This window comes from Erythrolamprus reginae, chromosome 9 (assembly GCF_031021105.1).
Source record: "Erythrolamprus reginae isolate rEryReg1 chromosome 9, rEryReg1.hap1, whole genome shotgun sequence".
In the NCBI taxonomy this organism is placed as follows: domain Eukaryota; kingdom Metazoa; phylum Chordata; class Lepidosauria; order Squamata; family Dipsadidae; genus Erythrolamprus; species Erythrolamprus reginae.
In genome coordinates, this window is record NC_091958.1 from 52,383,724 (window position 1) to 52,403,324 (window position 19,601).

The window sequence follows — 19,601 nt, forward strand, 5'->3', positions numbered from 1 at the left end:
TACCTCTGAACCTCAGCTTGAAAAGTTGCAAGAGAAAGAGGGGAGGGGATAGGGAGGGGAGAAAAGAAAGGGGAAATGAGAGAGGGAGAAAGAAAGCAGGGGAAAGGAGAGGACACAAGTGCACACAGCAGATTCAAACTTAATATTAACCGCTCCAAACTTGACTGTAAAAAATATGACTTCAGTAACCGAGTTGTCGAAGTGTGGAACTCATTACCGGACTCCGTAGTGTCATCCCCAAACCCCAACACTTTACCCTTAGATTATCTACGGTTGACCTATCTAGATTCCTAAGAGGTCAGCAAGCGGGGAGTACAAGTGCACTAGAGTGCCTTCGTCCCCTGTCCTATTGCTCTCCTATATCTCCTATACAGTAGTCCCTCACCTATCGCTGGTGTTACGTTCCAGACCTGGCCGCGATAGGTGAAATCCGCGATGGGGAATTTATCGACTGATAGTACTTATTTAAGTATTTATATTGTAATTGTTTGGTAAGTTTTCATTGTTTTAAGTGTTTATAAACCCTTCCCACACAGTATTTATTTTAGATTCAGTATTTAAATACAGTATTTACAATTTTAGATTTTTATTTTTTTTAAAAAAATCTGCCGATCGACTTCCTCAGAAACCCGCGATGAAGTGAAGCCGCAGTAGGTGAAGCGCGGTATAGCGAGGGACTACTGTACTTTTTTTCTATTCCTATCTCTCTTCTTCTACTCTTTCATTGATATGTTCTATTACTTTATCTTCTTTTCTATTATTTCTTAGATATATTTTACTATGAGTATCTCCTCTATAACCTTCATCATGTATTTTACTATGTGTATATAGATGTATACCCACTAAAACCCTTATTGTGTATTGGACTAAATAAATAAAATAAAATAAATAAATAAAAAAGAGGGGAGAGGAGAAAGGGAGGGGAGGGAAGAAGGGAAAAGGAGAGAGGAGGAGAAAGAGAGGGGAGGGGATAGGGAGGGGAGGGAAGAAAGAGGGGAAATGAGAGGAGAGAAGGAGAAAGAGGAGAAAGACAAGAGAGAGAGAGCAGGAGAAAGACAAGAGAGGAGAAAGGGAGGGAAGTGAAGAGGGGGAAAGGAGAGAGCAGGAAAAAGAGGGGAGGGGATAGGGAGGGGAGAGAAGAAAGGGGAAATGAGAGGAGAGAAGGAGAAAGAGGAGAAAGACAAGAGAGAGAGAGCAGGAGAAAGGAGAGGAGAAAGAGGGGAGAGGAGAAAGGGAGGCGAGTGAAGAAGGGAAAAGGAGAGAGGAGGAGAAAGAGAGGGGAGGGGATAGGGAGGGGAGAGAAGAAAGAGGGGAAATGAGAGGAGAGGTAGAAAGAGGAGAAAGACAAGAGAGAGAGAGCAAGAGAGAGGAGAGGAGAAAGAGAGAGAGAGAGAGAGAAAGCAGGAGAAAGGGAGGGGGAAAGAGAGAGGACACACCCTTCAGTCTTTAGCACAAGTGAATCTGTGCACTTTCCCATCATCTCCCAAGACCCCAACCCCACCAAGGGCTCTTTAGCGACCAAACACAGCTTAGCCACACTTTTACAAATCATATTTCATGCAACAGGGTCAGCTTCTTTATTCATAAACACAACCCGAGAAGGAACATGTTTAAAAAACAAACACATGTGTACACCAACTAAAAAAAAGGTGATAGTTAAGAAGTCCTGAGTCAGAAAGGCACATAGAATAAGGGTGAAAATAATCCCACGTTGGGAGGGGGGGGGACACCCAGAGTTGGCCCCACCCCACCCCTTCCGAATCTTCTAAGCTGATGGCTGTTGGAGTGGCAGAAAGGCTTCTTGAAGTGGTGTCCATCCTGTGGTTTGGGAAGCTCTTTCTGGTGGACTTTCCATCCTCAATCTAACAATGAATGCCCAGTTCTTTCTCCAACAAGTATTTTTTTCTCTTCTCAAAGATCTGCTGATGTTTCATTGCCCCCATTCCAGAAAAAAATGGGACTTCCGAAAATCTCTAGCCACGTTCATCCACAGCTGGAATTCCACCACCTCTGGACAGACCACAACTGACACTTACAATTGAGATACTTCAATAGAGAAATGAGGATCCTCCACTCCATCACCTTGGACTTTATAGAACTCCTTCAAGGATAAGGACCTAATTGCTATCATCCTGCCTTCCCCCTTGCTTGTCTTTGGAGACCTTCTGCAAAGCAAACATTTAAAAATGCAGAAAAGTGAAGGGTTTTTCCTCTCTCCCAAAATAAAAGACCAGTGTTACTAAAGAAGCAAAAAAAATCTCAGTAAGTTCAATCAACTTTTGTTGGGGTATCACCGGAAGAAATTGGGAGCGTTTGTGAAATATTGCATTTCAGACTAACTCTGACCTTTTTTTGCAAAATATTTTTGCAAAAATATTCCTGTCCTATTTAGGATGAATGTTCTCTCTTTTCCTCCTGAGCACCCAATAGTATTTTCTAGATAAGGAGATCAGAGAGAGAGAGAGAAAGAGAAAGAGAAAGAGGAGAGAAAGGGAGAGAGAGAAAGAGAGAGACACAGAGAGAGAAAGAGAGAGAGACAGAGAGAGAGAGAGAGAAAGAGAGAGAAAGAGGAGAGAAAGGGAGAGAAAGAGAGAGACACAGAGAGAGAGAGAGACAGAGAGAGAAAGAGGAGAGAAAGGGAGAGAAAGAGAGAGAGAGAGAGAGAACTGAAGACAATGGAAGCGCCATGACAATTATTGAACAGTAATAAGTTCACGGTTGGTTTTTTTTTAATTGTACGACAAGCAGTCTTTTTTTCTTTTTAAAGAATAGTTTTTATTGAAATGTAAAGACTAAAAAAACCCAATACACACACACAAAGGAAACAACACACAAAAAATACACAAACCCATGATGATATAAATACATCTACAAAACAAAAGAAAGAAAAATATTAAAATTAAGACAGTGTCAAGACTGCTTGTCGTGCAATTAAAAAAAACAAACCCTGAACTTCTTATTGTTCAATAACTGTCATGGCGCCTCCATTGTCTTCAGTTCTCTCTCTCTCTCTGAAAATGTCCCCCTTATCTACTGGGAGGGCAGATGTCCATCAAATAAGGTTTGTGTGTGTGTGTTTGTGTAAGAATGCCAGCCCTCCCACAAATCTTCCACTGGACTCTCACTAGTATGTTTTTAGAATGGGTGTTTTTCTCAAAAACGTGGCACCTTTAAGACAGGTGGACTTCACCTTTAAGACAGGTGGACTTCACCTTTAAGACAGGTGGACTTCAACTCCCAGAAACCCCCATGCTTTAGGGGGATTCTGGGAGTTGAAGGCCAACCACCTTCCAGTTGCCAAGTTTCAGAAAATTTTAGAGCCGTCCACGAATCAAACTACATGATGCCATTGGCCGCTCCGAGTGACCACCCTTTATTCGTGACGTTGCCTCATTTTCTCCATTTATTTCTCCTGAAATTCCCAAGACTCATCTAAAGAACTGAAATGGTTGTGGAGAGGGGGGGGGGAAAGGGATAGGGACCCTTCGATCCCCCAAAGGAATTCAAATTCTGGGGCAAAATTAACCCCAGCAAATCTTTCCTCCTATTATACACCAAGTTTCCCCAGGGTGTGCACCTTCTGTACTGGCTCAGGATGATGGAAACTGTAGTCCTAGACATTTAGAAGGTGCTTCGCTTAGGGACAATCGGACTAAATAACCCCCCATCCAGGATTGGTGGTGGAACAGAACAGGAAATACAAGTTTACAACTTCCTGCAAAACCTTACGGTATTATCTTGCAAGCCATTGCAATCTAAAGAGGTAACGTTGACAATCGTCTCCTTTGCAGATATGTAATGTTTTCAACAGGAGCATCCAACCTTGGCAACTTTTAAGGAACTGTGGGGGTTCTGGGAGTCAAAGTCCCACCAGTCTCAAAAGTTGCAGGACAACCCGAAGACTGGTGGATTTCGACTCCCAGAATTCTCAGAATTCCCAGAGATCTTAAAACTTGCCAAGGTGGGACGTCCCTAGTTTAAATAACCCTATCAGGGTCCCGTCCCTCCGCCACTATCTTTCTGACCCACCCTTCTCAGCCGTCAGCGAAGGGCTGAAGAAATGAAGACATTTCCTTCGAAACTAGAAAGCCAACTTTTTCGTTCCTGGAGTAAACTCCCCTTGGTTTCACTCCCCTTCTGGCGTGAGACCATTCATCTCAAAAGATGACCTCCTAATTCCTTGGCCGTTCAGTTTGTAGGGTGCCACCTCACTTACTCTATCTGTATGATGGATCCGTTTAAAAAAAAAAAAAGAACAACAGCTCAACTAGAAAGACTTTTCTCACTGGAGGTGCCCATCGTTTCTTCAGCGCTCTTCCCACGCACTTCCTTTTCTCGTGTCCATCCTTCTTAGCCCCTCACTCTTCTTCTGTATCATGGGAATCTCTCCCCACCTGAGGAGATTGAGAAGGGAGGGAGGCCCCCCACCCAAAGTGTGATCAATAGCCACGGCAGCCCATTCCTCAAAACGTCCGTCAGAATCCATCAAATCCTCTCTTTCACACACCGTCACCCCAAAAACACCCCGCACGTTGCCCTATTACCCTTAGTGAGGTCAACTGAGTAAGTGTCCCAGTTAAAAGTTCTTTCTTCATGCCGGTCCATGCTTTGGTAGGCGCACGAGGGTAGTGAGGTCTCGTGGGCAGAAGCGCCACGTTGATTTTCACCTCTTGTTGAAGGTGCCACGTTTAGCCGGCCCGTGGCCGCACGACCAACCTAGCCAAGGGTTCGAAACACACCGTTGGAGGCCCAGAAAAGTTCAGCTTCTATATACTCCAGGAGAAGATTGGCCAAGCGGACTTGCTTTAGCTCGACCCGCGTTGAAAAAAACAGACCCACCCCATGGGCCACAATTCCATCCAACTGGTAGGAGGTTGAATTGGGCCTGCCGAAACAAAAAAAACCCGAAGGCAAATCCAAACTCAAAAATTCTCGGTCAGCCAAACGGCTTGGAGGCATGGTTGAGAAGTCACGCCATCTGGCTTCTTTTTTTCTTTCAAAAGTAGGACCTCTGAGCATGTGCAGAAGCAGAGTGAAGGGGTCCCCATGGCAGCTTCGAGGCCGGCTTTAAGTCACTAGAAGGTCCAGGATTGCGATCTCCAGCAAGGTTCTAGGTTAAGACTGTAAACGTTCCACGTACTGTGGGAGGGGGTTCTCCTTGACGTATTTCTGGATGTACCAACACGTGAGGTGGGCTTTCAAGTCTTCCTCCACCACAAAATCCAAGGCGGCCTGGAAGCAAAGATGAAAAAGAACCCCCCCCCCAAAAAAAACAGCGTTAGCATCTAAAATAGCTAAAACAGCTGGGAGAGCAATCACGGGCTTCCCCAGGTATGCCCATGTTGCACCAACACTCCGCAGTCTGCATTGGTTGCCGATCAATTTACGGTCACAATTCAAAGTGTTGGTTATGACCTATAAAGCCCTTCATGGCATTGGACCAGAATATCTCCAGGACCGCCTTCTGCCGCACGAATCCCAGCGACCGGTTAGGTCCCACAGAGTTGGCCTTCTCTGGCTCCCGTCGACTAAACAATGTCGTCTGGCGGGTCCCAGGGGAATAGCTTTCTCTGTGGCATCCCCAACTCTCTGGAACCAGCTCCCCCCGGAGATTAGAACTGCCCCCACCCTCCTTGCCTTCCGTAAATTCCTTAAAAGTCACCTCTGCCGTCAGGCATGGGGGAATTGATGTATTCCCCCCTCCCCTGGGCCTATACAATTTATGTCTGTGTGAATGTCTGGTTTAATAATGGGTTTTTTTTTTAATTTTTAAAAAAATTATTAGATTTGTTGTGAATTGTTCTATTGTATGTTGTGAGCCGCCCTGAGTCTATGGAGAGGGGCGGCATACAAATCTAATAAAATAGATAGATAGATAGATAGATAGATAGACAGACAGACAGACAGACAGACAGACAGACAGACAGACAGACAGACAGACAGACAGACAGAGGTAAGGCACAATTTACAACCAGAGTCAGCATTAGACGTTCTATTGCAAAACAAGGTAACTATTAAATAGCATTTAGACTTACTACAACGGTCGCCCAGAAAGCAATGCACCACATTACTTTTTCTCAGTCTATAGTAATGGTACGAATGCAAATCTTTAGATACACATTATAGTGGTACCTCTATCTAAGAACGCCTCTACTTACGAGTTTTTCTAGATAAGAACCGGGTGTTCAAGATTTTTTTGCCTCTTCCCAAGAACCATTTTTCACTTACAAACCTGAGCCTCCAAAACTGTAACTAGAAAAGGCAGGGAGAAGCCTCCGTGGGGCCTCTCTAGGAATCTCCTGGGAGGAAACAGGGCCGGAAAAGGTGGGGAGAAGCCTCCGTGGGGCTCTCTAGGAATCTCCTGGGAGGAAACAGGGCTGGAAAAGGCGGGGAGAAGCCTCCGTGGGACCTCTCTAGGAATCTTCTAGGAAGAAATAGGGCCAGAAAAGGTGGGGAGAAGCCTCCGTGGGGCCTCTCCAGGAATCTCCTGGGAGGAAACAGGGCCGGAAAAGGTGGGGAGAAGCCTCCGTGGGGCCTCTCTAGGAATCTCCTGGGATGCAACAGGACCGGAAAAGGCAGGGAGAAGCCTCCATGGGGCCTCTCTAGGAATCTCCTGGGAGGAAACAGGGCCGGAAAAGGTGGGGAGAAGCCTCTGTGGGGCCTCTCTAGGAATCTTCTAGGAAGAAACAGGGCCAGAAAAGTCTAAATGCTGTTGCTAATAGACCCAGGAGCCCAATATTCTCTAGCAATGTTGGCTTCTGCTAGCCAGGAAGCATAGGTGTGGACTCCTCCTGCCCCTTCTGAATCATCATAAAGAATCCAACCATGTTTGAAGAAAGGCGTGACTCGCCGTTGCCCAATTTTCTTCTTGGCCCCAACAAGTTTTAGCCGAACCTAAGCAAAAGTCATCTCAGGTCATGGTTTATATTCCAGCTTTTAGAGGAACTACAAGTTCAGGGGAACCTGGGCTCTGGGTTTGTTTTTCCTATCGCAGTAAATTATTATTATTATTATTATTATTATTATTATTATTATTATTATTTATTATTTATTTATTATCTATCTATCTATCTATCTATCTATCTATCTATCTATCTATCTATCTATCTATCTATCTATCTATTTGATTGATTTTTATGCCACCCTTCTCCTTGGACTCAGGGCGGCTTACAACATGTTAGCCATAGCACTTTTTAAAAACAGAGCCAGCCTATTGCCCCCACAATCCGGGTCCTCATTTGACCCACCTCAGAAGGATGGAAGGCTGAGTCAACCTTGAGCCGGTGATGAGATTTGAACCGCTGACCTTCAGATCTACAGTCAGCTTCAGTGGCCTGCAGTATAGCACTCTACCTGCTGCGCCACCCCAGCTCATATTATTATTATTATTATTATTATTATTATTATTATTATTAATTAGATTTGTATGCCGCCCCTCTCCGAAGACTCGGGGCGGTTTCACAACAGTAATACAAAAACAATATAACAGTGAGACAAATCTAATATTAAAATAAAACATATCTAAAACCCCAACAATTTAAAACCATACAACACATACATACCAAACATAAAATATAAAAGCCTGGGGGAAGGATGTCTCAGTTCCCCCATGCCTGGCGATAAAGGTGGGTCTTGAGTAGTTTGCGAAATGAGGTTGAATGTATATAATTTTAGAAAAGCTGTGTGTACGTGTGTGTACATACACTTTATATAGTATATTTTTGTGTGCCTGTGTGTAATATGTATATACACATATGGCATATATAGTGCATTGGCTGCCGATTGGTTTTCGGACACAATTCAAAGTGTTGGTTATGACCTATAAAGCCCTACATGGCATCGAGCCAGATTATCTCCGAGACCACCTTCTGCCGCATGAATCCCAGCGTCCGGTAAGGTCCCACAGAGTTCGTCTCCTCAGGGTCCCGTCAACCAAACAATGACTTGAAAGCCCATGATTGCTCTCGCGGCTGCATTCTGCACGATCTGAAGTTTCCGAACACTTTTCAAAGGTAGCCCCATGTAGACAGCGTAGTATTATTATTATTATTATTATTATTATTATTATTATTTATTAGATTTGTATGCCGTCCTTCTCCGTAGACTCAGGGCGGCTCACAGCAATAGTAAAAAACAATATACAATAGCAAATCTAAAAATTCAAATATCTAAAAACCCTTATTTAAAACAATACATCCACACAAACATACCATGCATAAACTATATAGGCCAGGGGAGATGACTCATTTCCCCCATGCCTGACGGCAGAGGTAGGTTTTAAGGTGTTTACAAAAGGCAAGGAGGATGGGGGCAATCCTAATCTCCGGAGGGAGCTGGTTCCAGAGGGTCGGGGCCACCACAGAGAAGGCTCTCCCCCTGGGTCCCTCCAAATGACATTGTTTAGTCGACGGGACCTGGAGAAGGCCCACTCTGTGGGACCTAACTAGTCGCTGAGATTCGTGCAGCAGAAGGTGGTCCCAGAGATATTCTGGTCCGATGCCATGAAGGGCTTTATAGGTCATAACCAACATTTTGAATTGTGACCGGAAATTGATTGGCAACCAATGCAGACTGCGGAGTGTTGGTGTGACATGGGCATACCTGGGGAAGCCCATGATTGCTCTCGCAACTGCATTCTGCACGATCTGAAGTTTCCGAACACTTTTCAATGGTATCCCCATGTAGAGAACATTACAGTAGTCAAACCTCGAGGTGATGAAAGTATGAGTGACTGTGCGAAGTGACTCCCGGTCCAGGTATTATTATTATTATTATTATTATTATTATTATTATTATTATTATTATTATTATTATATTATCATCAATACAATACAACACAGCAAATGAATTCACTATGCTGGATTTCGTATTATTATTAATTATTATTATCATAATCATCATCAATACAATGCAACACAGCAAACGAATTCACTATGCTGGATTTCGTATTATTATTAATAATTATTATCATAATCATCATCAATACAATACAACACAGCAAACGAGTTCATTATGCTGGACGCCATCACTCTACTAAACAAATAATTCCCTCAACACTGTCAGACTTTCTACTAAATCTGCACTTCTATTCTACTAGTTTTTCTCATCATTCCTTTCACCCATTTCCTCCCATGTTGACTGTATGACTGTAACTTGTGGCTTATATCCCAAGATTTTTTATTAATATTGCTTCTTCATTGCTTATTTGACCCCTATGACAATCATTAAGTGTTGTACCACATGATTCTTGACAAATGTATATTTTATTTTATGTACGCTGAGAGCATATGCACCAAGACAAATTCCTTGTGTGTCCAATCACACTTGGCCAATAAAAATTCTATTCTATTCTATTCCTATTCTATTCTATTCTATTATATGTCGTATTTCATCACCAGTCGGGCCTCCCTCCTGGCAGAACAAATCTGATTTTTTTAGGTAGACCAATGAAATCGTACGATTGTCCTCAACAGAGCAGCCCGGAGAAGATTTTTTAAAAAACGGAGACGCAGAGACAAATCAAGATCTTAGAAATACCACAACGGGCCTCTTCAGGCTTAGAATTTGCAAACCAAAGCCTCTTATCCATAAATTGCAGATTGCGAACCAGTTCACTCCATCCCTTTGGAGTCCCCCCAGTTTGTAATCAGCTCTGCTACCGGGTTTCTCCACGCTCATTAGCTAATTTAACGAACAAAGGCCGGAGGATAACACAAAGAATCGGGCAGAGAAAGCCCAACGAGGCAATTTTCATGAGACCGCTGAAATGCTGCCCACAACAGCAGCTGTAAAAACCCATTGGCCTTCATGGAAATTAAACCAAGAATATACATGGCTCAAAAATAAATAAATAAAGGGAACACTCAAAGAACACACCCTAGATCTGAATGAATGAAATGTTCTCATTGAATACTTTGTTCTGTACAACGTTGAAGGTGCTGGCAACAAAATGAAGTTGATTGTCAATCAGCGTTGCTCCCTAAGTGGACAGTCTGATTTCACAGAAGTTTGATTTCCTTGGAGTTATATAGAATTCTTTATAGAACAGAATAGAATAGAATAAAATAGAATAGCAACATAGAAGACTGACGGCAGAAAAAGACCTCATGGTCCATCTAGTCTGCCCTTATACTATTTCCTGTATTTTATCTTACAATGGATATATGTTTATCACAGGCATGTTTCAATTCAGTGACTGTGGATTTACCAACCACGTCTGCTGGAAGTTTGTTCCAAGGATCTACTACTCTTTCAGTGAAATAATATTTTCTCACGTTGCTTCTGATCTTTCCCCCAACTAACTTCAGATTGTGTCCCCTTGTTCTTGTGTTCACTTTCCTATTAAAAACACTTCCCTCCTGAACCTTATTTAACCCTTTAACATATTTAAATGTTTCGAATAGAATTCTTTATTGGCCAAGTGTGATCGGACACCCAAGGAATTTGTGTTGGTGCATAGGCTCTCATTGTACATAAAAGAAAATATAGATTTGTCAAGAATCATGAGGTATAACACTTTTTAAGCAGGCTAAATCCAATTAATTAAAACTAAGCAACTACTCTAAAATCCTTAATTATATTAAAAATCAATCATACCCATTCAAGCAACAATCATACATGACATTCATCGGCGAGGGGGCTAAGGTCTAATCGCCCCAAGACTGGCAGCATAAATGAGTCTTAAGACTCTTGGGGAAGGCGAGGAAGGTGGAAGCAGTGCAAATCTCCAGGGGGAGCTGATTCCAGAGGGCCGGGGCCACCACAGAGAAGGCTCTTCCCCTAGGCCCCGCCAAGCAGCATTGTCTAGTTGACGGGACCTGGAGAAGGCCAACTCTGTGGGACCTAAACAGATGCTGGGATTCATGCGGCAGAAGGCGGTTCTGTAAGTAATCTGGTCTGATGCAATGTATGGCTTTATAGATCATTACCAACACTTTGAATTGTGTCCGGAAACCAATTGACAACTAATTTATTTATTTATTTATTTATTAGATTTGTATGCCGCCCCTCTCCGTAGACTTGGGGCGGCTCCCAACAGCAATAGAACAATTCATAACAAATCTAATAATTTAAAAACATTTTAAAAACCCCATTATTAATCAGACATACTGTATATACAAACATAACATACATAAATTGTATAGGCCTGGGGGAGATATCTCAATTCCCCCATGCCTGGCGACAAAGGTGGGTTTTAAGGAGTTTATGGAAGGCAAGGAGTGTGGGGGCAGTTCTAATCTCCAGGGGGAGCTCGTTCCAGAGAGTCGGGGCCGCCACAGAGAAGGCTCTTCCCCTGGAACCTGCCAAATGACATTGTTTAGTCGACGGGACCCAGAGAAGGCCAACTCTGTGGGACCTAATAGGTCGCTGGGATTTGTGCAGCAGAAGGCGGTCCCGGAGATAATCTGGTCCGATGCCATGAAGGGCTTTATAGGTCATAACCAACACTTTGAATTGTGACCGGAAATTGATCAGCAACCAATGCAGACTGCGGAGTGTTGGTGTGACATGGGCATACCTGGGGAAGTCCATGATTGCTCTCGCAGCTGCATTCCGCACGATCTGAAGTTTACGAACACTTTTCAAAGGTAGCCCCATGTAGAGAGCGTTACAGCAGTCGAACCTCGAGGTGATGAGGGCATGAGTAACTGTGAGCAGTGAGTCCCGGTCCAGATAGGGCCGCAACTGGTGCACCAGGCGAACCTGGGCAAACGCCCCCCTCGCCACAGCTGAAAGATGTTTCTCTAATGTGAGCTGTGGATCAAGGAGGACGCCCAAGTTGTGGACCCTCTCTGAGGGGGTCAATAACTCCCCCCCCCCAGGGTGATGGACAGACAGATGGAATTGTCCTTGGGAGGCAGAACCCACAGCCACTCCGTCTTATCTGGGTTGAGTTTGAGTCTGTTGACACCCATCCAGACCCTAACAGCCTCCATAGAAACATAGAAGTCTGACGGCAGAAAAAGAACTCATGGTCCATCTAGTCTGCCCTTATACTACTTTCTGTATTTTATCTTAGGATGGATTTATGTTTATCCCAGGTATGTTTAAATTCAGTTACTGTGGATTTCTCTACCACGTCTGCTGGAAGTTTGTTCCAAGGATCTACTACTCTTTCAGTCAAATAATATTTTCTCATGTTGCTTTTGATGTTTCCCCCAACTAACTTCAGATTGTGTCCCCTTGTTCTTGTGTTCATTTTCCTATTAAAAACACTTCCCTCCTGAACCTTATTTAACCCTTTAACACATGTAAATGTTTCGATCATGTCCCCCCTTTTCCTTCTGTCCTCCAGGACGTCACTTCCACTGCTTCATTGACTGGACATGGGGTGGAGATGTACAGCTAGGTATCACCTGCATATTGATGATGAAGTCTATGGAGTGTTGGAAAAACATGGGCAGGTCTTGGCAACTCCTTCCCCTACAAAACCTTTACATTCTCTGCACAGTATGTAAATCTTGGTGGGTGTATTCGGAACGAGACAACTTAGAATGGATCGAATGGGAAAACAGAGAGGCTCCATGGATCTCTTTCGGGTAGGGCTAATCCATACCTTAGCCAGATGTTTTGCAATTCCTCTCCCCCTGTAAGTATCCGGGACTTCTGTGTGTTGAAGATCAACCACCCTCTTCCCTACGTATTCGTACAACAGAACAGCTTTGTCATGGCAGCCTGCAAGTAGAAAGATAAACCAAGTCACAAGAGACAGCCATAGACGGAAAATTTAAAATACGGTACAAAACGTTAATGAATAATAGCAGAGTTGGAAGGGACTTTGGAGATCTTCTAATCCAGTGTTTCCCAACCTTGGCAACTTGAAGATATCTGGACTTCAACTCCCAGAATTCCCCAGCCAGCATTTGCTGGCTGGGGAATTCTGGGAGTTGAAGTCCAGATACAGTATCTTCAAGTTGCCAAGGTTGGGAAACACTGTTCAAATCCAACCCTCTGCTTAGGCAAGAAACCCTACACCACTTAACACATATTTATTTATTTATTTATTTATTTGTTTGTTTGTTTGTTTGTTTGTTGGTTTATTTATTTTCTTTCTTTCTTTCTTTCTTTCTTTCTTTCTTTCTTTCTTTCTTTCTTTCTTTCTTTCTTACTTACTTACTTACTTACTTACTTACTTACTTACTTACTTACTTACTTATTTATTTGATTTGTATGCCGCCCCTCTCCGTAGACTCGGGGTGGCTCACAGCATACAATAAAACAATTCATGACAAATCTAATAGATTTAAAAAAAACATTTAAAAACCCCATTATTAAACCAGACATACACACAGACATACCATACATAAATTGTATAGGCCTGGGGGAGAGTGGGGGGGGGAATGCCTCAATTCCCCCATGCCTGATGGCAGAGGTGAGTTTTAAGGAGTTTACTGAAGGCAAGGGGGGTGGGGGCAGTTCTAATCTCCGGGGGGAGCTGGTTCCAGAGAGTTGGGGCCACCACAGAGAAGGCTCTTCTCCTGGGACCCGCCAGACGACATTGTTTAGTTAACGGGACCCGTAGAACGCCAATTCTGTGGGACTTAATCGGTCGCTGGGATTCGTGCGGCAGATGGTTATCCAACAAATGGTTATCCAACATCTTCTTTAAAATATTTCGTGTTGGAGCATTTACAACTTCTGGTGGCAAGCAGTTCCACGGATTAATTGTTCTAACTCTTCCTATGTTTTAGCCTCCAGTCCCCTAATCATCTTTGTTGCTCTTCTCTGAACTCTTTCTAGAGTTACAACATCCTTTTCACATCGTGGCAACCAAAATGGAATGCAGTGTACTACATTAGTAGTACACAATCTTCCTTTTCTCACCTTTGGACTGCAACTCCATCATCCACCGCTAACTGTATTCACACATTTTGGGGTTTTGTCAATGCAAATTAAAACCAAATGACAATTTTCAGATTTGTCCTTAGAGCCAAATTGGAAGCAAGACAATGAATTCCAGGGGTCCATTGCAGCTTTTTAAACAATTCCTATTAAGGGAAATCTATAGAAAATATCCATTTTGCAAAGCAGAATTAAGTAACCTTTGGCTAGGCCACCCGAGGTCAAAATGTTTATTTGGGGCAAATTGTCCTGCCAAATTCACCCCGATCTTCAAGCTTATCGAATAATGCTAAGTCAAAACATAAGTTGCTTAATTATGGCTCAACAAAATACCTTGAACCTAATAGGATACACAGTTTATTTAGTAAATCACATTGTGTGAAATAGTCTTTCTCAAGCTTAGTAACTTTTAAGATGTGAGGATTTCAATTCCCAGGGTATCTTTTGACCCCAGGTCCTGAGATTGACGTGTGCATCCAAGATTGACATGTACAAAGAAGGATGCCTTTAACCAAAATTAAGTGCACGGGGTGACACCTTCACACAGGAGAAAGATGCTCCATTGATTTTCATTTGCAGGAGTTGGGGAGGTCTACGTGAGGTTGCAAAACTAGGAGGTTTCCAGTCTTCCATTCTATGTTTCTTAGCTTTAACAACTTGAAGCTGTGTGGACTTCAATGCCCAGAATTCCCCAGCCCAACAAAACCGGCTGGGGAATGCTGGGAGTTGAAGTCCACCCAGCTTCAAGCCCCCAAGGTTGAAAAGGTTGTGAGCCACTCTGAGTCTTCGGAGAGGGGCTGCATACAATCTAATTAATAATAATAATAATAATAATAATAATAATTATTATTATTATTATTATTATTATTAATTATTATTATTATTATTTATTGGATTTGTATGCTGCCCCTCTCTGCAGACTCGGGGCGGCTAACAACAACGATAAAAACAGCATGTACAATCCAATTAATAAAAACTAAAAACCCTTATTATAAAAACCAAACATACGCACAAACATACCATGCATAACTTGTAATGGCCTAGGGGGAAGGATAATAATAATAATAATAATAATAATAATAATAATAATAATAATAATAATAATAATAATAATAATATAATACTATAATAATAATAATAATAATAATAATAATTAAAAAAAAACAAAAAACATTGGTCTATCTATGCGAGAGGTCTTCAAACTTGGCAACTTGAAGACTTGTGGACTTCAATTTCCAGAATTCCTCAGCCAGGATGGGTTTTCTTAATGGCTGGCTAGTTAGTTCCAGAAAACTGGAGCTGCCACTGAGAAGGCCCTCCCACGTGGCCCCGCCGACCAACTTTGTCTAGCCAATGGGACCCCGAGAAGGCCAACCCTGTGGGCCCTCATCGGACGCTGGGATTCATGCTTAAATACAAGCGTATGTTTTTCTGATTGCCCACCCCTCCCTCAAATGCTCTGTTTTCTTGTATAAATATGGCTAAAAATCCACTATTCTCTCTTCCCAACCCGGAGAGAATTCAAAAGACGCTTTTGCAAAAATCTTTTTTAGCCAAAACAAAACCTTTAGAGAGAAACCAGCCTCCCCGATGAGCTTTGATTTATAACCCCGGCTGGTTTCCTTTGCAATCCCTCACTACGGAACTATTTTAACCTTGTGCTATTTAAGGAAAGCTTGATTCCTTTGGCTGCCCGAGCGCTCTTCCCAGCCTGCAAAATTCATGCGCTCTTTACTCTTGCCCATTGTCCAAAGACAGTAGATCATTCTCAGCAACGCCAGGCCCCAGAGTTTAAAAAAAGCCAATTCTGTTTATTTCTATTTTCAGCCGTTTAGCAGCCATCTCTGTCCTATAAGCCACGTTCATTTTTTGGAGTTGTTTATTCCTTTTAACGCAGCCTGTTGTTTGAATAAAGCAAGGACAAACTTTAACGAACATTGCTAACTTTTTAAAAGTGAAAATCAAAGAGAGTTCAAAAGAGACAAACATGCATTATTAGCTCAAGCATATACTATACCAGAAACTAGTTTGCACTTCCTATAATTAAACCATGGTTTAACTACCGGTACAAAATAAAGACCAGGCTCTCTGATCTACTCCAAACCTCTAAGCCAGTGTTTCCCAACCTTGGGAACTTGAAGATATCTGGACTTCAACTCCCAGAATTCCCCAGCCAGCGAATGCAGATATCTTCAAGTTGCCAAGGTTGGGGAACACTGCTCTAAGCCACAAATCACACAGGCTTAGATCGATACATTTTGCTAAATCCCTTTTTTCAAATTGAGGGAAGTGTTTTTAATAGGAAAATGAACACAAGAACAAGGGGGCACAATCTGAGGTTAGTTGGGGGAAAGATCAGAAGCAATTTGAGAAAATATTATTTGACTGAAAGAGTAGTAGATGCTTGGAACAAACTTCCAGCAGACATGGTTGGTAAAGCCACAGGAACTGAATTTAAACATGTCTGGGATAAGCATAGATCCATCCTAAGATAAAGTACAGGAAATAGTACAAGGGCAGATTAGATGGACCATGAGGTCTTTTTCTGCTGTCAATCTTCTATGTTTCTAAAACTTTTCAGACGAGTGGACTTCAACTCCCAGAATTCCTGTGTCTGCCCGAATTATAAATCAAACTTCATTGGGTTTCTTTCTCTCCAAAGGTTTTTCTTTCAGCTGAAAAACTACACCAGCTGGGGAATTCTGGGAGTTGAAGTCCGCTGGGCTGAAAACTTTCCATATTTAGCCAATGCTGTTCGAACTCATTGTGGGATGTTCTTTGGTTTAACTCAGTTCTGCAAACCCAACCCTTTGCAAGTTTATCCATCATAGCTTGGCCACAAGCCATGGTTTAAACAGGGGTAGGCCAAATTGGCTCTTATATGACTTGTGGACTTCAACTCCCAGAATTCCTGAGCCAATCATGCTAGCTCAGGAATTGTAGGAGTTGAAGTCCACATGTCATAGAAGAGGCAACTTGGCCTACCGCTGGTTTAAGCAGAAGGGAAACGTGTCAGAGAGGCCTTGAAGCAAGACAGCATTGGTGGCTTGCCAAGCCTCCCGAAGTCAATCCAAGCCAAAGTCAATCCAAGTCAATCCCCCCCCTTCCAACTGTCAACCCTTGACTGCAAATTGAGAAAGTTGAACCCAACTCAAGGAGAAGGCGCCCTTTTCTCTCTCCAAGAGACCCAAGTTCAGCAACTGCACTCCCCCAACCATAGTTCCCTCTAAGCTGAGCAGTGAGCAATCGCTCACTTAAAAATCATCATCAACTCAGAGTTTTCCAAACCTGCCCAGAAGCCGAGAGGGAAAGAGTGAGAGGGAAGGAGAGAGAGAGGAAGAGAGAGAAACAGATAGAAAAAAGAGAGGAAGGAAAAGAAAAAGAAAAAGAATGGGAGTAAGGAAGAGAGAAAGAAAATCAAAATCTAGTTTGAAACTAGCTCAACTATTTAAGTGGCATTTTGATATTGATAGAGTTGCCCTATTATGAGCTCACTGTTATAGGCACACAGTATTTATTTCTTTATTTCTTTATTTCTGTGCCGCCCAGTCCCGAAGGGACTGCCGCTCAGACACTATACTTTTCTGCCCACCCCCCCAAAAAATTAGAGGGAACACTGCCCCCAACCCCAAAATAAATCCAGGGAGGTCTCAAAGCAGAACAATACTAGAGGTTAAAAATCGTCCCAAGGCCATGTCAAGGCTCAGGGATAGGTAAAGTTGGCTCTTCTATGACTTGTGGACTTCAACTCCCAGAATTCCTGAGCAAGCCCGATTGGCTCAGGAATTCTGGGAGTTGAAGTCCACATGTCATAGAAGAGCCCACTCTGCCTACCCCTGTAGTCCAGCTCCATCATCTCAGCCCGGGGTTTTAAAAATAGAAAGTGAAGGGGAGGTTTAAGCCAAGCTGGGCGGTGGGGGGCACCAGGGGGGGTTTGAAATCCAAGCTTTCTCACTCCCCTCCATTCCTGTCTGCTTAATCTCCAGTTTAATCAACCCCCCCCCCAGATTTGCAAACCCCCCATTTCTGATGGGATGTCTGGATCACCAAGGGAGGGGTTGATTAAGCCAAAACGTTGGGGAGGAAAAGACCTCACCCCAGCTTGCAAGACCCCCATCTCTGATGGGATTGCTCGATCACCAATTGGGGTAGGGGTTTCTGCCTTACCAGATGGCCAAGAACACACACGCCCCGCTTGTAAACCCTCCCCCAATTCTGCTGGATCACCAAGGGGGGTGGGGAGCTCTGCCTTGTCAGGTGGTGAAGAGAAAAAGACCCCCCCCCAGGCTTGCAAACCTCCCCAAGACCCCCCAACTTGCTTGCAACCCCCCCCCAACTCTGATGGGATGGCCGGATCACCAATGGGAGGGGGTGTCTCTGCCTTACCCCCCCCTCGTATTGCAAGAAAGGCACCCCGGGGGGGTCTCTCTCTCTCTCCAGCCTTCTCCCCACCCCATTTGGGGGGGCGCCCTTACCGTTCAAGCGGACGGTGAACTGCCTCCGCTTCCGATCGTGCTCCACCTGGATGGGGAAGCCGGCGGGCTCCAGCAGGTTGAGGGGAGCCGCTTGCGCCATTGGAGACCCCCCCAAAAAAATAATCCACCGGGGGGGATTTTTCCCCCACCGCCCACCAACACCCAGTCGGGCGCTTTCGCCTTTTGTCCTCGCGGGGGGGGGGGGGGGAGAAGAAAGGGAAAGCCCAGCGGAGGAAAAGAGAAAGTGGAATTTGGGGTTGGGGTCTCCTCTCTCCCCCCCCCCTCTAATATTGGTCAATGGAGCCTCGCGGGCAGCTGGACGCTTCTCCGGCCGGGAAAGTTTGCAATGGGAAGAAGAGGAGGAGGAAGAAGAAGCGGGGGGCCGCGAGAAAAAGAAAAAAGCCCCCCCTCCGGCCGTGAAGCCCGCAACTCCGGAGCGCGAAGCAGCAGCGAGAAGAGATCAAAGGCGAGGGGGGATAAAAGCGCAGGAAATCAGCTGTGGGGTCACGTGGCCGCCGGGCGGCCAATGGGCGGCCCGCGCTTTTGTTTTGATACATTCCGTTCCATTCTTAAAGGAGCCGCGTTTTTTATTTATACATATGTATATATTTATACATATTTATATTTATTTATTATTTATAGGGTTATATTTATGTATATTTATGCATACATACATACATACATACATACATACATACATACATACATACATACATACATTGCTCAAAAAAATAAAGGGAACACTCAAAGAACACATCTTAGATCTGAATCAATGAAATATTCTCATTGAAATTGACTGTCAATCAGTGTTGCTTCCTAAGTGGACAGTTTGATTTCACAGAAGTTTGATTTGGAGTTATATTGTGTTGTTTAAGTGTTCCCTTTATTTTTTTGAGCTCTGTGTGTGTGTGTGTGTGTGTGTATGTGTGTGTCTATCTCTGTCTGTCTGTCTGTCTGTCTGTCTGTCTGTCTGTCTATCTATCTATCTATCTATCTATCTATCTATCTATCTATCTATCTATCTATGCATATATTTTTTCTGTCAAAGTTCAAATCCCAGTGAGGGTATGGCTAGCTGATGAGACCAGAACAAGGCCGAACTAGATCTATCCTAGTCTCCCTTAATTTCAAATTATATGTATATATATTTCAAATTATACAGTATATATGTATACACATACACACACACACATATATAATTTATAAATAAAATAAATGAACACAACTTTCTAATTTTCTGGACAGCAACCTGAAATTAGTATACTACTATTGTTTCAGAGAAAT

The 19,601-nt window shown here is 43.4% G+C and overlaps 1 protein-coding gene across 1 annotated transcript; it reads right to left on the reverse strand.

The window, feature by feature from the left end:
• Nucleotides 1-2,750: 2,750 nt before the first annotated feature.
• LOC139172300 (protein NATD1) lies at nucleotides 2,751-18,759 on the reverse strand. Its single transcript, XM_070761264.1, has 3 exons — nucleotides 18,318-18,759; nucleotides 12,557-12,675; nucleotides 2,751-5,232 (listed from the first exon to the last, which is right to left on the reverse strand). Exons 1-3 carry the CDS (start codon nucleotides 18,415-18,417, stop codon nucleotides 5,116-5,118), a joined length of 336 nt encoding a protein of 111 aa, XP_070617365.1. The 5' UTR covers nucleotides 18,418-18,759; the 3' UTR covers nucleotides 2,751-5,115.
• Between the last annotated feature and the right edge of the window lie 842 nt (nucleotides 18,760-19,601).

Coding starts and splice junctions, on each gene's coding strand:
- LOC139172300 (XM_070761264.1), bottom strand. CDS start 18,417: ATGGCGCAAGCGGCTCCCCTCAACCTGCTGGAGCCCGCCGGCTTCCCC. Junction 12,676..18,317: donor GTTCACCGTCCGCTTGAACG/GTAAGGGCGCCC, acceptor TTCTACTTGCAG/GCTGCCATGACAAAGCTGTT. Junction 5,233..12,556: donor TTGCAAAACATCTGGCTAAG/GTATGGATTAGC, acceptor CTTTGCTTCCAG/GCCGCCTTGGATTTTGTGGT.